The sequence below is a fragment of the Eretmochelys imbricata genome, chromosome 5, assembly GCF_965152235.1.
Source record: "Eretmochelys imbricata isolate rEreImb1 chromosome 5, rEreImb1.hap1, whole genome shotgun sequence".
Taxonomy (NCBI): domain Eukaryota; kingdom Metazoa; phylum Chordata; order Testudines; family Cheloniidae; genus Eretmochelys; species Eretmochelys imbricata.
The window spans coordinates 111,276,408-111,297,647 of record NC_135576.1 but is presented as its reverse complement, the minus strand read 5'-3'; the positions used below and the strand labels follow the sequence as shown (position 1 = coordinate 111,297,647).

General features: G+C 40.7%; 1 protein-coding gene across 1 annotated transcript in view; it reads right to left on the bottom strand.

The window, feature by feature from the left end:
• The window catches only part of ADAMTSL1 (ADAMTS like 1), a 689,739-nt gene that overhangs the window by 106,809 nt on the left and 561,690 nt on the right, over positions 1-21,240 (bottom strand). Inside the window, exons 18-19 of the mRNA XM_077816448.1 lie at positions 13,379-13,680; positions 4,072-4,201 (exon numbers count right to left, since the gene is read on the bottom strand). Of these exons, the coding sequence (XP_077672574.1) occupies positions 4,072-4,201; positions 13,379-13,680 (432 nt within the window). The remainder of the gene's footprint in view (positions 1-4,071; positions 4,202-13,378; positions 13,681-21,240) is intronic.

The following is a 21,240-nucleotide window of genomic DNA, read 5'->3' as shown; positions in this document are numbered from 1 at the left end:
ATGAGCCAGCTCTGCCCATAATTCATCAGCAAGAATACTGGGAATCATTATGGATTTCAGTTTGGGAACCTCTGTCGCAGAGGCCTCAAAGCACTAGAGGTGAAATCCTGTCCCCAATGAGGTCAATAGGAATGCTGCCATTGACTTTAGTGGGGCCAGGATTTTACTCTAGATTGCCACCAGAACTCCTGGATCAAGATTTCTTGAGTTAAGATTCTGAAGGATCTTTCATTAGGATGATAGGACTAACAAAAAAACAAACCTTTCTGATGTCATCTGTGCCCCTTTGGAGGCTGCGGACTGTTGTTATACTATTACTTGGTAATTTATATTTATATAATGCCATTAGTGTAATGGCACTTTGTAAGCTTCTAGGAAACAAGGCTTCTGTCCTAAGGAACGTAAGGTCTGATTCTCATTTACACAGTAAATGTAATTTATGCCTACCTTAAGGCCCCTTTACATTGCCAGAATTGAGTTCAGAAGCCTTTAGCCCAAAAGAGAATCAGTCCCTTACCATCTAACCTAGATATATTTATCCAATTGAGCTATGCCACTACATCGACCACAACTGCTGTGGATCTGTCCTATTATACATACCACAACAGGTGATAGTTCAACTCCAAAGCAGTGCTGATAGCAAGAGAGAGGAGATCAGTGTTGGAAACTTTCATGAAATCATGTGTTAAGGGGGGATTTCAAAGGAGAAAGGAAGGTTGATTGGTGCATGGGGAGTGGGAGGCTGCCCCAAACCAGGAGGCAATATAAAAAGTTACGAAGCCAAGAGTGCAAGGTGGGAGGTAGGCTGGAGAAATGCACAGGGAAGGAGGGTGGGGAGAACATTTAGGAGGAAATGCGAAGAGAGACATAGGTGTGAGCAGATTGGACCTACATACTTCCCCTTTTCCTATTCCCATCCTGACTTTCCATCAAAGGAGAGTTAGATATGGCTATGTCTGGAGACCCTATAAATCTGTTTCTTGTGTTCACCAAGAGGTGTCACTACAGAGTGACACACTCTCCCCACTGAGGAGATGAACCGGCTGCCTCCCCAATACTTCCAGCCGCTGCTGACAAGCAAGCAGAATAGAATCTGAATCCTCTGCATACAATTGACCACACACAGAACAGCCACTAAGGCCAGATCCATTAATTAATTTATTATTATTATTATTATTATGTGTCTATTGCTATTACCTAGAAGTCTGTCATTGGCCAGAACCACATTGTGCTAAGCATTTACAAACAGAACAAAAAGACAGCTACTGTCCCAAAGAGATTACTGAAATTCTTGTTTTGTCTGGATTTTTAAATAATATTGAAAAACCCCACCCTTTATATAATTCAGGCAAATTCTTCAGTGTACACATACCCTCCCACCAGCCGAAAGTCCATTTGGTGCGTCAGATCATCAGCACATCTGGACCAGTATCTCAGTCTATCATATCATCACTAAAAGGAACACCAAAAAGGGAATAACTCTAGATGAGCACCTCCAAATTATGTTTACTTGTCTATTTCATACTGCCAGCTATATTCCAAAAAGGGTAGTGCTTTCTACCCACATAGCCAGCTGTCATCATCTAGAAGGGAGAAGAATCAAACTCAGATCCTGCTGGCCTAGGGCATGCTCCAGGCCTCTCAATCAATGGGTATGCCTATTCTCCATGCTAGTCTTGGTAGGTGGGTTAGCTATTTTCTCTCTCTCTCTCTGTACTTAAAACAGGAACTCTCCAGCAGTGAATTCTGTCTCCATTAAGGTAAGGGTAAATGTGTGATACCTATGGACAGATATACTACTGCTTCTTAACATTTATATAATGCTTTCCATCGTCACAGTGCTGAATCAGCATTAACAAATGTGTGTGTGCTGTTTATACATCAAGACATGCAGGCTGAATAATAGAACGTAACTGCTCAAGAGTGCATTATTCTGCTTATAAAATAGTTCTTGTACCGTATTGGAAAAGCGGTTTAGCCCATTTGGCTCTCACTATTGCACAACTCAGAATCTTCATTATTCAACCAAATTATATCCAGTCCAAATATCTTTATTATTCTTGGACACTGGACACACTTGATTTCTAACTTTAACCTCACAGTGCACCCTAAATCTACTGATATACCAGCATAACCATACACCCCTGAGTATACTACTCACACATATAGTACCATACACGTGCATACGTAAAGGCTAAGAGCTTCTCATTTGCACCAGTGCCCATTTTATACCACTCTATCAATGTAAAGGGGCATTAAAGTGGACTTATGTTATGTTTAAACCCATTTTAAGGTCCTTTACATTGCCAGAGCAGTGTAAAGGGGCCTTGATGTAAAAAGAATCAGGTCCTAAATAATTAAAAACATATACATAATATGGAATAATTACTTACAGACCTGGAAAGGCCTAATCACATCTAAACAAAGCCCTAAGAATCTTTTAAAAGCCATTTTGCTTCATGAGTGACATAGATTTGACACCCTGCCTTTTTCCTGGAAATGGGGAAGTCTGCTATCTTTAGGGTGAGGGTTTTCCACAGCATCCTCCACCATAGTATCTAAGCACTGGGAGGAATAGGTTCTGGAGGACTTTTGAGGGCAAGGTGTATTGAGAGGAAGGAGGGCGGCCAATGTGGGCATCCAAAAGCTTCAGGTAAGTTTGAGTAAAGTTCAGACAAACAACCAAACATTTGGATGCTTATCTGATTTGAATGTATGAGCCTTCTGAGATATGCCCCTCCATTTTAGCACAGCTCTGTAGGGGTTGTCTACATTAACCGCAGGATCGATGGGAAAGAAATCGATCGCTGAGCACTCTCCTGTCGACTCCAGTAGTCCACCAGGACAAGAGGTGTAGGCGGAGTCGATGGGGGAGTGTCAGCTGTTGACTCACCGCAGTGAAGACACCACAGTAAGTAGATCTAAGTACGTCGACTTCAGCTATGTTATTCACGTAGCTGAAGTTGCATAACTCAGATCGATTCCCCCACCCCACTGTAGACCAGGCCTAAGCAAAATAATACTATAAACTGAAAAGGTTATAACACATTACATTGTGTGTGTTGTGGCGTATGTGTTGTGCGCATGTGTGTATTGCGGATATTGTTTAAATAGCTTACACTGAAATCACCTCATGCTAGTATATTTGATTTGCTTCTTCTGTGGTATCTTTAAATCGCATTGAAAAATCTTCAAGTAATCACAGCTAATCATTTTTAAAGCCAGTAGGGACCATTAGGTCATCTAGTCTGACCTCTTGTATAACAAAGGCCATAGACTTTCATCCAGTTAAATTCTCTTTCTTCACTTTACAACAATTAAGAAGAATCATGTGGGATTGAAACAAAACATTTGTTAAGTCCAATTCACTGAATTTATGAGGTGCCATTGAGCTAAAAACCTCAGGCCCTGATACTGTTCTCAGTTATACTCATGTTCTCAGTTATACTCATATACACATAGAATTCCAGTGAAGTCCAGGTTCAAACCAGCAAATCTGGCCCCAAATGTCCTAGTTTCACAGACATTTAAACAGTTTTAAGTGGGAGTTTGGGACACTGCAAATTAGTTTCAGACATCAAATAACAACAACAACAATAATAATTTCATAATACAAGAACACGGGGCCACCAAATGAAATTAATAGGTAGCAAGTTTGAAACAAACACAAGAAAGTATTTTTTCATGCAACGCACTGTCAATCTCTGGAACTCCTTGCCAGAGGGTGTTGTGAAGGCCAATACTATAATGGGGTTCAAAAGGGAGCTAGATAGATTCATGGAAGATAGATCCATCAATGGCTATTAGCCAGGATGGGCAGGGATGGTGTCCCTAGCCTCTGTTTGCCAGAAGCTGGGATTGAGTGACAGGGCATGGATCACTTGATGATAACCTGTCTGTTCATTCCCTTTGGGGCACCTGCCATTGGCCACTGTCAGAGGACAGGATACTGGGCTTCAGGGACCTTTGGTCTGACCCAGTATGGCCGCTCTTATGTTTTATATTAACTCTTCCTCTCCTGCATGCACAGGAAATCATGTGCTGCTGAAGGTAAGGATGTAAGCTGCCTACCTTGGGGGGCAGGGCTCCAGATTACAGGCTTTCAGTAGCTGTGGAGGACGGCGGCTGGTCACACACAGAGTTTCGTCTGCAATGTCTCTTGTCTGTTTGTTCAAGCACGTCACGACAGCCTCTTGGACACCTGCATACAACATTCCAGTCAGGACTCAATGCACAGAACTCAAGGGGTGATGAAGTGCAGACATGGCACCAGCAGGGGTCCTGCTAAATTGCTGTGGGGGCCTCTGCACATCAGAAAATACAGTTTGATACTCAGGATCATCAGTGGAGTCAGTCCAGACATTGCTACCAAACCTGCAGCTGAGGGCAAAGGGAGGGGCTCCCAACCCCGATGAGCAGGCTGACATGCTACTGTGAGGTTTTGCTGCTCATGCTTTACAGCCATGTAGTGTGCAGGGCGAGGTGTTCCATGCTGACTGGCAGCTCAATGAGGACACTAACATGAGCACCTAAAGGCTAGGAATGCCTCTCCTGGCATGTTGGCCCTGAAAGACTGGGGTGAATCACAGGCTTCCACTCCCTTCTGTTTTAACAGGAAACCTCCATCTACAATTCCTGTAACTCTCCAGAAACAGACATGCCTCTGGCCACATTCACCATTGCCTCTCCTTTCCTCCTGTTCCCCACCTACCTGAAGGTAGGGTGACCAGATGGCCTGATTCTGTAGGGACAGTCCTGGTATTCGGGGCTTTGCCTTATATAGTTACCTGTTACCCTCCACCCTGGTCATGATTTTTCACACTTGCTATCTGGTCACCCTACATGAAGTTCCAATTAAATAACTAAAAAGGAGGCCCCGGCTTTGTTTCAATCAGCCATTGCTGTCAATCTCATAAAGCAACTTAATTAGGGTGACAAATTCCTTGGTCCCGCACCTTCCACAAGCGTCACTGAAACAAGCAGACGCACAAAACAAATGTCCTTCTGACACTGAAACAATGAATGCAACCAGACTGCATACCAGCCAAGGCAGTGATGTGATCATTCAATTAAGAGGGGGTGTGGTGTTAAAGATGGCCCATTTATATGTTCTGTTTTAAGCAGCAACAGGATTGTTCTAGGTGCAGAAAAAAAAGTGATGTGATAATATTCAACATTTGTGAACAACAGCTGTTGTCAGACTGCCGCATCCAGACACTAGAGCTCTAACTTGCACTCCCCTAAATCTAATCCTTGAGGTTACAGGGACAAACCATCCCGATGTGTCGAAAGAACAGTAAATATGGCAGGCGACCAGCTTGGCTTAACAGTGAAATCCTTGCTGATCTTAAACACCAAAAAGAAGCTTACACGAAGTGGAAGATTGGACAAATGACCAGGGAAGAGTATAAAAATATTGCTCGGGCATGCAGGAGTGAAATCAGGAAGGCCAAATCACACCTGGAGTTGAAGCTAGCGAGAGATGTTAAGAGTAACAAGAAGGGTTTCTTCAGGTACGTTAGCAACAAGAAGAAAGTCAAGGAAAGCGTGGGCCCCTTACTGAATGAGGGAGGCAACCTAGTGACAGAGGATGTGGAAAAAGCTAATGTACTCAATGCTTTTTTTGCCTCTGTCTTCACTAACAAGGTCAGCTCCCAGACTACTGCACTGGGCAGCACAGCATGGGGAGGAGGTGACCAGCCCTCTGTGGAGAAAGAAGTGGTTCGGGACTATGTAGAAAAGCTGGACGAGCACAAGTCCATGGGGCCGGATGCATCCGAGAGCGCTAAAGGAGTTGGCGGATGTGATTGCAGAGCCATTGGCCATTATCTTTGAAAACTCATGGCGATTGGGGGAAGTCCCGGACGACTGGAAAAAGGCTAATGCAGTGCCCATCTTTAAAAAAGGGAAGAAGGAGGATCCTGGGAACTACAGGCCAGTCAGACTCACCTCAGTCCCTGGAAAAATCATAGAGCAGGTCCTCAAGGAATCAATTCTGAAGCACTTAGAGGAGAGGAAAGTGATCAGGAACAGTTAGCATGGATTCACCAACGGCAAGTCATGCCTGACTAATCTAATTGCCTTCTATGATGAGATAACTAGCTCTGTGGATGAGGGGAAAGCAGTGGACGTGTTATTCCCTGACTTTAGCAAAGTTTTTGACACGGTCTCCCACAGTATTCTTGCCAGCAAGTTAAAGAAGTATAGGCTGGATGAATGGACTATAAGGTGGATAGAAAGTTGGCTAGATTGTCGGGCTCAATGGGTAGTGATCAATGGCTCCATGTCTAGCTGGCAGCTGGTATCAAGTGGAGTGCCCCAAGGGTCGGTCCTGGGGCCGGTTTTGTTCAATACCTTCATAAATAATCTGGAGGATGGTGTGGATTGCACCTTCAGCAAGTTTGTGGATGACATTAAACTGGGAGGAGAGGTAGATACGCTGGAGGGTAGGGATAGGATACAGAGGGACCTAGACAAATTAGAGGATTGGGCCAAAAGAAATCTGATGAGGTTCAACAAAGACAAGTGCAGAGTCCTGCACTTAGGACGGAAAAATCCCATGCACCGCTACAGACTAGGAACCGAATGGCTCGGCAGCAGTTCTGCAGAAAAGGACCTAGGGGTTACAGTGGAAAAGAAGCTGGATATGAGTCAATAGTATGCCCTTGTTGCCAAGAAGGCCAATGGCATTTTGGGATGTATAAGTAGGGGCATTGCCAGCAGATCGAGGGACGTGATTGTCCCCCCTGTTCGACTTTGGTGAGGCCTCATCTGGAGTACTGTGTCCAGTTTTGGGCCCCACACTACAAGAAGGATGTAGAAAAATTGGAGAGTCCAGCGGAGGGGAACAAAAATGATTAGGGGACTGGAACACATGACTTATGAGGAGAGGCTGAGGGAACTGGGATTGTTTAGTCTGCAGAAGAGAAGAATGAGGGGGGATTTGATAGCTGCTTTCAACTACCTCAAAGGGGGTTCCAAAGAGGATGGATCTAGACTGTTCTCAGTGGTAGCTGATGACAGAACAAGGAGTAATGGTCTCAAGTTGCAGTGGGGAGGTTTACGTTGGATATTAGGAAAAATTTTTTCACTAGGAGGTGGTGAAACACTGGAATGCGTTACCTAGGGAGGTGGTAGAATCTCCTTCCTTAGATATTTTTAAGGTCAGGCTTGACAAAGCCCTGGCTGGGATGATTTAGTTGGGGATTGGTCCTGCTTTGAGCAGGGGGTTGGACTAGATGACCTCCTGAGGTCCCTTCCAACCCTGATATTCTATGATTCTATTCTATGATTCTAATCTGGACACTGGTCATGCAGGGGAGTAAGGCACCTTTGAGAGTTGGAGGCAGGGAACAGAGCAGGAGCAGCTGTGGGAACTAAAAAGGAGAAAGTATAGTCTTGTGATTAAGGTGATGGACTGGAACTCAGGAATAGAGTTCGGTGAATAAAGCATTTTTGACGTTGCTGGACATTTCAAAGAATCAACATAAATTTGTTTTGGATCAGACTGAAAATGATTTTTTTTTTTGGCAAATTGAAAAGTTAAAAAAAAAAGGTGGGGTAAACAAAACATTTTGTTTTGCTTCTGACCATTTAAAAACTTTTTTTTTTTTTTTTTACAATTTTTAAAAATGAAATGGAAATTTTGAAACAAGTAGTTTCAAACAGAAAAATCAAAATATCTATTTTTGAGGGATTTTTTCCAAAATGAAAAATTCTGTGAATTTACATAAACTCATTAAATGTTTTGGTGTCACCAGATCTGCATTCTTCACCTAAACAAATTTTTGGATGAAAAATTTCACCCACGTCTACTCAGGAGATCTAAGTTCTGTTCCCAGTTCTGCCAGCTTCTGACTGTGCTTTTAGGCATGACAGTTTCTCTCTGTCTCCCATTACCCAAGTGTAAAATGGGGATATTAGTACTTCCCTGTCTCACAAGGATGTAGTGAGGTTAAATTAATTAATGTATGTGAAGTGCTCAGATAATTAAGCACCAGAGAAAAACCTACATTTAAGAAAAATCCACGTAAACTAATTTACTCTTTGAGCCCCTTGAACTGGTCCAATACAAGGATTCACGTAAGTTCATGATTTGCCTATGCTACCTAGATAACCCAACCTTCAGTAATTCAAGGGAAATCTGAGCACACTTTCTATAATCATGACTTCACTTAACTGGGAAAAGTTTAACTAGACTTGTCCTTGAATAACTGGTCCACCATCACCACAACAGTAATCTGTTTTCCAAAACACCCCAACCCCTCTGAAGATGACAACATTCACAAAAAAGTGTTTGACAGGCTTGAGTAACTATGGGAAAGCAGCCAGAATAATATTGCTGTGTGTATAAACAGAACTTGCAATACGCTGTATTATTTTTGAAGCTAAAACTGATGCCACTAGGAAAAAAACAGCACAATATTATTCACCAATATGCAACAACTTACAATAGTGCTTCTGGAGTGCAGTTTGTTCAAAGTCATAGATCTTCCTATTCATTAATCTATTGGTCCTGCTTCTATGTCCTCTGCCCCCAACATACACTGCAGGCTAGGGTGGTGATAGCCTCATAAAGCACAGCTCCATAGTATGCAAGGGATATAGACATGAGCGGGCTGCTAGAGTGCTGCACATGCCTATTCCAGGTGTGCACAGGACTCCAGGAGCTACGTCATTCCCAGGTGTTCAGGTTGCAGCCACAGAGAATCAGAGTAAGGGGAGAGGGAAGGGAATCCACCTCTTACTGAATATTTACATCACGTGGGACACTACTGAAATCCCCAAAGTCAGCCAATATCATTGTGGCGTTTTTCCCCCTACCAGATGGCCCAGAGAATGGTATTTATAAACACAATATTTTATTAGACACTTAGAATAGCCCCCAAAGATGGTTCTATTTGATTTTTAAAAATAAAACAATAGAGTATTTGAGTGAGTAAAACAAATGTCAGTGATTTATGTGTACGAAGGGAAACCAAACAAATTCCCTACATGTTCCCTACCTTTAAATGTTCAATAACTTTCTAACCAGGTCACTTTTCTGCTGAATGCATTATTATATGCTCTAAAGGGAACACTGTTTTGACCATCCAATGGTCTTACAAATATTGGCTGAATAGTAAAGCATCATTGTGCTCAGGACACTGGTTTCTTGTACAGACTTAACTGTACAGAGTGTGTTACGTGAAAACAACAATCAAGGTGAGAAGGGGCTGCCAATCAATGTGGATGGAAACCAAAGAAAATGGTTTCTACCACCTCCTATGAAATGAAACCAATGAGTTTCACAAAGGTCTCTGACAACTGGCTAGAGATAGGCCTGGACCACAACCGTGATAGGAAACACCTTCAAATGTTCAGATGTGGATTTTGCAGCTAAAGTCCATCTCTCCTATTTACTTTGATCTGGTAGCCTCAGTACCTCTTTGTGGCTTCCCCAGGTAGGAGTTTCACAAATAAATTGCTGTCTAATGTTATATGCAACATAAAAGTGTTAGCATTTTCACTGTGCTTGCCTTGGATTTGTAATCCACAAGTGGTCTAATCCTGAAAGTGCTGAGTCTAATCCCTCTCCCCAACCCTCACTACAACTGAGGAGTCTCTACAGTTCTCAGGATCAGTCTCTTAGGCTACTCTTTACCTTACAGTATTTTTTTTAAAACTTCCATGCCCTGTTTCTCTCTCCTCCTTGCTTATTCAGTCCATCTAAATTGTCTCTCAGTGTATGTCCAGTAGTTTTATTGTCTATCCTGCCAGGATACACCCCCACTCATTAGAAAGCATGCTAACTTTTGAAGAGATTCCAGATTTTATTTCAAAACAGTTATGTCAATGGAGGGTGAAGTGTTTGAAATTTATTACTAAACATCCCCTATCCACATGCTTTAACACTGACAGCAGGTTTCAGAGGGGTAGTTTGTTTGTATTTTGCTGCAACAGGCCATTGCAAATCTAAAGTCATGTCAATATCAAAATATTTAGCATGAACTGCAGACATATGAAGTAGCATGTTCAATTACAGTTGACTGGCAATGCCAACAGAATGTTTAAATTAATATTCCAACATATACACTATCATAACAGATGTAGCCAAATATTCAAGATGTGTTGCATGCAGTCTCAAAACCTTCCAACAATTATCCAAGATAGGAACAGACTCAGGTATTATTTATTGCTTGTATTTGCCATCTAAGCAGCCTACAAGCCAACAGCATTATGATAACTTTGTAAATTGCACCGTACAACTTCTAGGGTTAAAGCCTCCCCCGGCTACACAGACAAATATGGTGGCAGAAGGGGCATAAGAAGTCAAAATGCAGTGTGGAAACTGTGGTGCTCATGATGTGGACTGGACACAACATCTAGTCATAGTGCATAAACTTGAACTTTCATTTCCCTCCACTTCTAATATGATGGGACAGGCACCAGAGCCACAGGGGTCATGATTATTCAAGCAGGGAGCATGGCTAGCACTCAGTCCAGCAGACATGATTTCTGCCACTATCAGCAAGTGCAAACAGCAAATAAAGGTCACAGCACAGTATGCTGGCCCTATTGTTAACACCTTGCCCGATGACTGCTGGATGTCTCTTGCCTGCCCTGTACATATCTGGCTCCAGTCTGCCTGCACTTTGCTGCCACAGGGAGTATTTGGATTTGGCCTTGGGAAATGAAAAAATCTCTACCTTTCTAACGAAAATGAAGAATTCTCAAAGGAACACATTGCAAACTCAATTTTTTTTAAAAAAAATTGTTCTTATCGCTATGCATGAAAAGCTGATTTCTCAATATAAATGTTATAGGCTCAATTCACTAGTGTGATCCTACTGATTTGAGTTACCACAGTAGCACAAAGGAGATGGAAACCTGGTTTAACTGGCACTAGGGAGACTCTCCGAATATAGGGGACTTCCAGTGGCACGGAACCACCATAGTGGCTCCAACACAGCCTGCCATCTTGTCTGCCAATATAACTGTTGTGGAAAACAGGGGTGGTGGCTAAGAAGCCCATGAATTCATCTAGTCCTTGGCTGCCAGACTGACTCCTGAAGGCTATGGTCAGAGGGTACAGCCTGTAGTAACTTGTGCCAGGAACCAAACAGTCTTCTGGCTTTCCCCAGTATCAGGGGAACATAAAGGTGGCTCAGAACAACTTTTGCCTGCCCACCCCTCCCCACAATCTCACACTTAGTGTGTTTCAGCAGGCTAAAATAAACTGTCCCTATATTTTGGGTAGGCCAATGCATGTAATTGAAGACAAGTGTTAAATCAATACAAGAACCATTGCTTAAGTCCTCCAATATTCTTCTTCCATTACCTGTCAGAAACTGTGCAGCAAAGTACAAATAAAAAGTAAGAAAAGGCTGCTCCTTCCACTTTCCAGAGGACACTTGCTTGAGGTTCACTTCTAAATATTATTTATCACACAACATTTCACCATAATGAAGCTGTCCTGCTTCAAACTGTTTTCTTTCAAAATACCTATTAGTTCATGCATGGGAAATTAAAATGTAACAGGGTGCAAGGATGGGACATGAATCTAAGAAGTTTAAATTCACTTTCAATATACCATCAAATGGGATTTTCTATGTTTATATCTACCAGAATCGCATAATTGTTACATGATATTTGATGACAGCTCCGGGAAATGCAGCCACTAACAGCAGACGAAATTACTAACTAGTTCCTTCTGGTTGCTACCTCTCCAAGGTGAAAGGTTACTTCTATGTCTATCCAATTTCATCTCCTGAGAGTACAAAACCAATAAAATTAGCTTGACCTGTCTTGCAACTGTAGCTACAAAAATTTTGATTTAGAATTTATTTCTTAATCTGGCCTATTTTTGGTTGACCAGATAACAAACAAATAAATAAATAAATAAGTAAATCTCCCAACTAACCATCTTTGTCGATAATCCAAAGATCTTAAATTGGTAAAGTGTTTCTGTCATAATAATTTATGTACGTTCTATGTGAAAATGTCTACGTATATATATACACTGTATGTATTGAAATGATTTCCTTTTAGTTCAAGGGGACATTGCTTGAGCTAGTCAAGATTCCAGGTTCAAAACACAAGCATTACAAATCATTATTGGCCAGTCAGACTCAAAATACAGCGGTTGCTATTAAAAAGTCAGTGTTTGCCACTAGTCAACATGCACTGGTAAAATTAGTTATAATTAGAGCAGGAAATAATGGTGGTAATTGTTAGAAAACTGTATGTTAACAGCAATCAAATGCCAACTACTGTAGCCAGCAATATATAAGCACTTTGTGATATGCTTTGCATTATAGAATCACTGAATATCAGGGTTGGAAAGGACCTCAGGAGGTCATCTAGTCCAACCCCCTGCTCAAAGCAGGATCAATCCCCAATTTTTGCCCAGATCCCTAAATGACCCCCTCAAGGGTTGAACTCACAACCCTAGGTTTAGCAGGTCAAACCACTGAGCTATCCCTCCACCCTTTTCTATCTTCTGGAACCTTTTTCTATTGTATTTGACTGCTGGAGGATCAATATTTAGCCAATCATTAAACTTCAACCCACTATTGACCTCTTTCCAATTCTACAACATCATTCCTATTTAATATATAAAATTGATTCTTTTGGCCATATTTTTTATCTGCATTCTTTTGTAAATGGCCTGAAAATTGCCTTTAAAAGGGCAGCAGCTGGGAAAGCCTAGGGTTTTAAACAATTGCAATGGGAAAATTTTTCAGAACCAATTGGACAAAAGGTAGCATAAACTCAAATTAATACTATACAATGTGTAAATAATTATCATAATAGGCATAACCTTTGACTTTCATCAACTTTTAGACTCTCCAAATGCCAAGTCTGTTAAGCTTTAGGCAATCAAATGTTTGGCTATTTTTGCCATATGTTTTCTTTTTGCACTGGGATCCAAGCTAACGTCAGACGGTACCGTAAGCTACAGAAACCAGCCGAGCCCCCAGTAGTTCAGTAAGCAAATGCATCTGCAGTGGCAGAATTATTTGGTTCTGTATGCGTGTGCATATATGACCATATCAAGAGACAAGCACAGAAAATGATGCTAGTTCATCTCACTAGGCTGCTTTATGTTATTCTTCCTTGTGTGAATAAAAAATGTAAGTCATCAAGAAAGAAATGTAAACAGCAGTATTAGCTGCATTAATCATTCACAGCTGAGAGCATGAGCATGGCATTTGATATTCAATGGGCCCAAATGGGAAATACATGTAGTTTATTCTTAATAGCTTCCCACTGAAGCCTTTTTTATTCTTCAAACAGATGTAGCAAAGCCGTCTTTTAGACAGTGCGCATTGCAAAGCACCGTATACCGGAAAAGGGGAAAGCAAATTAAGCAGAGCAAAAAGCAAATTGCCCTCACCTCCTCCACAGGATTCTGAGCATTCCGTAAAGCCCTCGTATTCCCAGTCATAGAGTTCATCAAAATCCTGGAGGCCCCCATAGATCAGTTCGGTTTCCTCAGGGTTAGATTCAGCAGCCTCCCCACTGCAGGGGCCGCTGTAACAGGCTCGTTGTGATGCAGGTTTGGGACCTTCACATTCGTCAATTGGCAGGTCAGCCACAGACTGAGAGAAAGACAGGAGAACCTGACATTTCACTGGCCGCACCTGGCTGCCCACCCCACATGTGACACTACAGGCAGACCAGGCCTCAGGAATAAACCTATGGTAAGCAAGAGAGAGGGCAAAGTAAGCAGCAATGTCCAAGATAATTGGGCAGCATCCCTTGTCCAGTGGTTGCAGAAAACATCATGATTTGTCTGGGAAACAAGTGCTTCATCTCATCATACAAGTACTTCTGTAAAGTGCTCATCACAGCCATGCATCTTGGACTCCTTACGGTTCTTAGGGCAAATAATCCTAACGTCTCTCTCACCCCCTTTCTCTCTCCTCTAATCAACACACACAACATTCAGAATCCCAGATGTGAGAAATGAAAGACACCTATTACATCATCTAGTCAATTTATACTTAAATAGATAAAATACACAAGCAGACAAAGAAAGAAATACTGTGTTACAGCATCCTGGAGCCCTTTGGAAATGGGAGACGCTATATAAATACCATCTATTATTATATAATTTCACCATGCTTAGCAGCTGATAAGGCAAATACTGGAAATAACTTCAGGAATTTATATTTTTTGTCCAGCTTCCTAGACCCAACTTTTACATTATGAGTTCTAGGTCCTTTCTTCTTCTCTTTCCCTCCCGCTCTTTCAGAGGACTCACTCACTCACTCTTTCAAGGGACCCACTATTAAGAAGAGAAGGGAAAACTGGAAGGAGGGCCCTTGGTGACCTTGTTCTGTTATGACTGACCTTATAGTGTCTGTTGTTACTGAATGGCTGGAACACAGTTGACATTATGGAGTCCAGCTGTGGGAAAGTCTGAAGGATGCCACTGTCTGCCACCCCCCAGAGGGCGTCTCTGTATTAGTGGCACTGACTAGTCCGTAAAAGGGGAGGGTTGGGATCAAAAGTGGAATACTTGACAAAGAAAAATATGAGTTAAAAATAAATGGTTCTTTTAAAGAAAGCCATGTACTTGTTCCTTTTAGGTGCAGACACCACACAGCCTTCTCCTATTACAAGAGTTTCCTAGGTTCCTTGCAAAATGACCTATCCTGTATTTAAAAGAGGCAGTGTATTTTCCTATCGGATTTCTTAGTTGCTGCTGTTGGGCATAGTGCACAGGACCCATTTCAGCCGAAAAGATTTTTGCTGTACCATTTAGTATTTATGCAAGGTTCATAAAAATGTAATAAATACAGCAAGCCAAACCGTGCACATTGGTAAGTTGAATAAACCCAGAGTAGCGTCATTGACTTCAATAGATTTACTCTGGATTGATGAGAGTTTGGCTCATTGGTTCTGTAACATACCTAACAAACCTTGATGAAAATATAGTTTAAGGAAATGTGGAAATTAAAACAAAAACAACATAGAACATGAATTTGTAAGGCAATAAATAACAGTGGGCCATATGTTCAAAGGTCCCACCATCCAGCCTTCAGTTTGCACATACAATCAGTTGCATGTGCAAGTGAATAGTGCTTGTATGTGAAAACCCAGCTGTGCATGCCAATTAGATACACATCCATTTACCTACTTTGTGTATATTAGCACTATTTGCATATGTAGGCTTTTGCATGCAGAAATAATTGCACCTGACAAATTGTGGACACCAGAATTTTTTTGAAAACAGGTCCTCATTAAATTCAATTTTAATTTTTCCAGACTCATATTCAAAACACAAGATGACAGCTCTCTTGTTGTCTCATGTGGTATGATGCATAGTATTTTATCTCTCTCCCTCTTAGTTTAGATAGCATGATCTCAGATCTTCTATAATTATGTAAGGGAATTTATTTCAAAATTCAACATGATTGGCACTCAGAATGTGGCTTTTCAGCCAAAGATCATCTCATTTATAAAAACAACATAATGGACTTTGCTATTTTAAACAGATATTGGTGGTGAGAACGTCCATACTTTGTTCTGTCATGAAATGATCACATTAATTTAACTTCAAAACTCTCTAGAGGGCAGCTGAGCAGCAGTGCATACTTTGCTTTGTGAAAGTAGCTGCAGGAAAACTGGTGAAGTGGGAGGCTGAAACATAGAGCCTAATCCAAGACTCACAGTTAACTCATGACTTCAGTGGACACTGGATGAGACCCACATAAAGGTGACCAGATGTCCTGATTTTATAGAGACAGTCCTGATATTCGGGGCTTTTTCTTATATAGGCGCCTATTACCCCCGCACTCCGTCCCGATTTTGCACACTTGGTATCTGGTCACCCTAGACCCACAGCTGGCCCTGTTTTCTTTATGGGGAGATCCAGACCATTCTGTATGACTGTAAGTACATGGGTGCTGCTCCTTGAGAATCTGCGTATCCAGGTATATTATGAAGAATCAGAATGAATATTGACTGACAGAACATACATGATCTAAGGTGCAGGGTGAAAACCTCTTTTCCCTTTCCTCACTGCCACTCCTCTATCTGTTCCATTATGCTTCCTTTTGTTCCTTTCTTAAGATACTATTTACATTTTTTTAAATCCTCTTTGGGTTACTCTGGGGTTCAGCTTTAAGATCTGGGTGCTCAGAACCTTTGAAAAATCACAGGTGTCAATTTAGGCACCCAAAAAATCAAGATACCCCAAAGCAGTGGCTACTTTTAGTGACTTACCCAAGGTCCCAGAAGGTGTCTGCAATAGACCCACGTCTCCTGACTGCCAGACCTGCACTTAACCCCAATACCTCCTCTCCTTCTCAATACGTGGCACTCTTCCCCTAGAGTAAGTACTGAACTAATGCCACAGCATTATCACAAAGAGCACTGTGCACTTGGATGAGATGTTCAGATGAGACATAAAACAAGATCACGATCACTTGTCATTCAAGATCCCAAGGCTCCATTTGCCTGGAATAGCCCAAACACACTGGTCAAATGCCAATCTGGGTAATTACATTCTTCCCTACATGTTCCTTGCAGTTTCAATTGAATGTAATATTTTTCTTCACGTTGTATCACACCATTTTGTAGTCTCAGTGTTTAGTGTTAAACATTTACACCCCAGTAGTGGATACAGCAATCTGATATACAGTATGTACATACTATACACGTTAACTCCCTAAGGCACTGTGGGATCCTTCTAAATGAAAAGACACAAACATTATCTAATGTTAGTTTAACACATGTATGATCTTTTATGCAGCTGCACTTACAGCTTAATTGGATATGATTAAACCCCAATATGGGAAGAAGTTTTCCCTGCTTTTGTTTCTTCTTCTGTTTCCTGAAATTGATGGAGAAAAGCACTGACAGACTGGTCCTGTTGGTAATATTTGTGTGTGTCATTACTGCCATCTTGCTCAGTCAATATATTTGGCAAAAAAAATTAAAAAATCATATATTTAGTATTTTTAGTCTATGTCGGAACAACTTTTAGTTCACTTTTAACCTGTTAATTAGTCAATTTCTATGTATAAATATCTAAAAGATGCACTATTTTAATAGGAAAAAATATCTAAAAGATGCACTATTTTAATAGGAAAAATTGAATAAACTATATATGAATGTTTGCATACACAAAAATCTTATTTAATAATGTGAAATAGTGCTTAGGTGACTCTGGTACACTGATCTTTCTGCCTATGTGAAATTCCCTGTGGGTTCTGTTCACACAGATGCATGTCAGGAATTTCCTTTTGTTTCTTACTGAATCAGCCCCATCACTAAGCTGGTGCCATCTGGCATCCAGATATTATTGTTTACCCTCTGTTTTTTATGGCTCACACCAGGTTTATTTATAGCAACGTTAAAAGCTGGGTATCAGGTTAACATAGAAAAGTGTTTTTAAGAGTTACACAGCAAAAAACCCACCTTCCCAACAAAACCAATCTGATTAAAAATAGAGCACCCCATACCTTTTCAGTCATGTCTGCGGCTCTTTCTGACTCTGGCTGTCATAGCGTGTTGGTGTAAAACTGAGCCCCAGTGAAAGAGCTCTCACATAGATATAAATATCCCTCATGTACGATTTTCTCGAGAGTGGTGAATGACCATTCCCCACATGGGTAATATTAGATACATTATATATGTAATGACAAAGGAGCACAAAGACTTCTAGAACTACCTTCTATAGTTTTAATAACCATTATGTGATTTTCTTTTCATTCTAGGTTCATTCATATAAAAGGTGTCTAACTCATTATTAATTATTATTATTATTACATTAGTATTTCAGGAGCATGGCGAAAAGAAATCCTATGGCCTGTGTTATGCATAGGCTTGGAAGGATTAGATGCTTATTGGTAAATGTAGATAAACATCAATTTCACCATACAAAAAAATATTTCCATCTATAATAATAGAAATTTACTGATAGGCAGAGTATGAAAAACTTGAGAGCTAGGAGTTTGATGTAAGGATATTTACTTTCTATATTCTGACATGTGATGTTGACAATTTGTGTTTTAAAGGTTATAAAACTAACTTTTGAATCTCAGCATCTACGGTCACAAAAAAACTACTCAAATTCCAAGCCCAGAAAGAACGATTGTGATCATCTAGTCTGACTTCCTATACAACACAGACCATAGAACTGTCCCCAAATCATCCCTAGATCAGATCTTTTAGAAAAACATCCTATCTTGATTTAAAAATTGTCAGTTGATAGAGAACTTATCACAACCCTTGGCAAATTGTTCCAATGGCTAATTACCCACACTGTCAAGAATATATGCCTAATTTTCAGTCTGAGTTTGTCTAGCTTCAACTTCCAGCCCTTTGATTATGTTATACCTTTGTCCGCTAGATTGAAGAGCCCATTATAAAATAGTTGTTCCCCACGCAGATACGCATAGACTGTAATCAAGTCACCCCTTAACCTTCTAGTTGCTGAACTAAACAGATTGAGCTCTTTGAGTCTATCACTATCAGGCATGTTTTGGAATCTTTTAATCATCCTCATGGGTCTTCTCTGAGCCTCTCCCATTTATCAACATCCTATTTGAATTGGGAGCACCAGAGCTGGTTGTCTGATCTACCCCCATTGTTCTACCGCCTACCCCCACCCCCAATTATTTCCTGAAACGGTGAAAATTTAAATAAACAAAAACAAATGGTTAAAACCCATAACTTTGTGCATCTATGATAACTTAAATTGATAATAAAAATACTTCTAAATAAACATTGAAATCAAATTCTGCCAAGCCTAATTATGCAGGAGGTAAGACTAGATGATCATAATGGTCCCTTTTGGCCTTATATTCTATGAATCAATCAGACAGCTAGGTCCCATTATGCTAGATAGTGTATGCATATGAAATTTTTAAAAAAGAGTCACTGCTCCTAGAATCTTACAAATTTAGCATTGATCACAGACAACAAGAGGATACAACAAACAAATGGAAGGGATGTAACTGTGAAACACCCATGTTTAATATAATGCCACAGTCACAATGTACCAGCTGACCAGACATTGCTATGTGTCTGGTAGGCAATCAGGACAGAAGTAAATTTTATGACTGATGATGTAGTGGCTTTATGGACTTTTATGGGATGGCATAGTAGAAAGAGTGAAGGTGCTTGGGGGAAATTGGATTAACTGGCGACAATGGCTGGCATTATTTACAAAACAGAGGCAGGAGTTGATGGCTTCATAGCATATTAGAGATGACAGAAGCTATCTTGTCAAATACATTGAAAGAATTACTATTTATTCACAATTAATCATGGGCTGGTACAATGTAGGCAGGAACATCTCATGGACATGGAATGGATGAACAGAGCAGTCTGACTGGCTGAAGAGACTTCCAATCCTTATAACGGTCTTCAAGAAAACACAGCCATCAAAACTGTATAGTCTCTTCACCAACCAGATCACTACACTTCCAAATCTGCCACTCAATTGAATAACAGGGGCTTCTGTTTTAAAAACCATTCCCCTTCTCTTTCTCCCTCTATGCACTTCTTCTCCTCCCCTCCTTTCCTAATGAAAAGCGAAGAGGGGCTCCAAAGGAGAAGCCAACAGGCCTGCTCTCCTGAGCTGAGCCGGGGGGCTTCAACGGAGAAGTCAACAAACTTTCTCAGATGAAGTCCTGCTCCTGGAGCTCAGCTGAATGGAGTGGAATAAGATGGATGGCTTCCTTTTGGAAGCCCTCCTCCTCTCCCTGCCATATGAATAAGAGACGGTGAGGTAAAACTGCAGCATTTTTGGAGCTATTTTGTACAATGTTTACAATGAGTTGACATGTTAAAACAGAACTGTATCTCTTAGGTGGATGAATTTTCATAGATATATGATCATATTTCAGTGGTTCAAATTCAGAGCTGGTATAAGAGGCTGGAACTCCATTCACCGTCTTATACCAGTGCTGTATTTGGCCCAACGTCTAAAAATGTGTCTTTCCCCATCCCACTACCCTACCCAATAAATTCAAGAATAAGGGCAACAATACTGCAGTGGGTGCTAAAATATGCACACTGTGGATATGCTGAGGCACATGATTCTAGCTTGTGTCTCAGTATACTCAAGAGGTGTGTATACTGACTGTCAGATTCACTCTCATGTATTATTGGGTACTTAACAACGAATGTTTATGTTGGTATTTTTTTTGTAATTCCTGTGTGTTAGACTCTGACAAGTGACTGTATAAAACCAGCAGTTTACAGCATCTCAACAAGTCCAGAGTAAATTTTCCTCAGTTTTGTTTTCGTAACTCCAGCCCAGCAAACCCAGCTTGGGATCTGAAGGTTAAGATTTGCTCCTTCTGCCTCATGTACCACCAGATAGGGACCCAAACTAAAACCCAAGATTTGGACATCTCTGCTTGTAGAAGATTGAATATGGATGGACCTTTTGCAACGTTGTCTCACATCTATTAATCACCATTAATAAAAACTCTGTGGTAGGATCTTATTTAATAACTGTGTTGATTACGCAAGGGCCATAAAAGAAACCTGCCCACTCTCCCAGAGTGTTCTACTTTTTGTAAAAGTGTTCTACATTTTACTCCTGTGCTGGCTCTGCAGGGCTAATAGGAGTAAAATGTAGAACACTTCACCCTGGTTTCTAGCATAAGCTCAGAATGGTGCGCCATTGATGTTCCACATGGGACAGGATCTGCCTATGCAGATCTCTTTGCAGGATCGGGACCTTAATTTGGTCACTAAAGTGAGCAAATATGACTCTACATACACACCAAGAGCAGATCTGTTCTGTAAGAAGGTATCATAACCACACTTTAAATATTATAAAATTCTTAGCTTCCTTTCATCTTATAACCCAAGCCCTGTTTTTATATCATGGATCATATACTCATTTTTTCTCCAGAGTATTTTGAAAAGACCTCTTCAGTATTTTCTCTGCAATTCATTCACCTTTTGCTAAGATCCAGCCATGCTGCAGTTCACAAATCCCTCATGTTAATATTAAAAAAAGAATGTAATAATATATAAAACAAATTAACATATTTTTTAAAGCAATGTCAAAATTAAATTCTCAAAATTCAGCTTAGAACTGTGGTCAATAGGCTAAGATCACAGCCTCCTCCCTTCGTCACTTTCCAGCAGAAATGTGGGCTGCATTTCAAATCATCATCATATTTCAGTTTAAGCAATATGATTCCTTTTTTATAAATTTGCTGACAATACAGCATTTTCATTATGCTTTTAGAGAGTAAATATAGTTTGTTAAATACATATTTA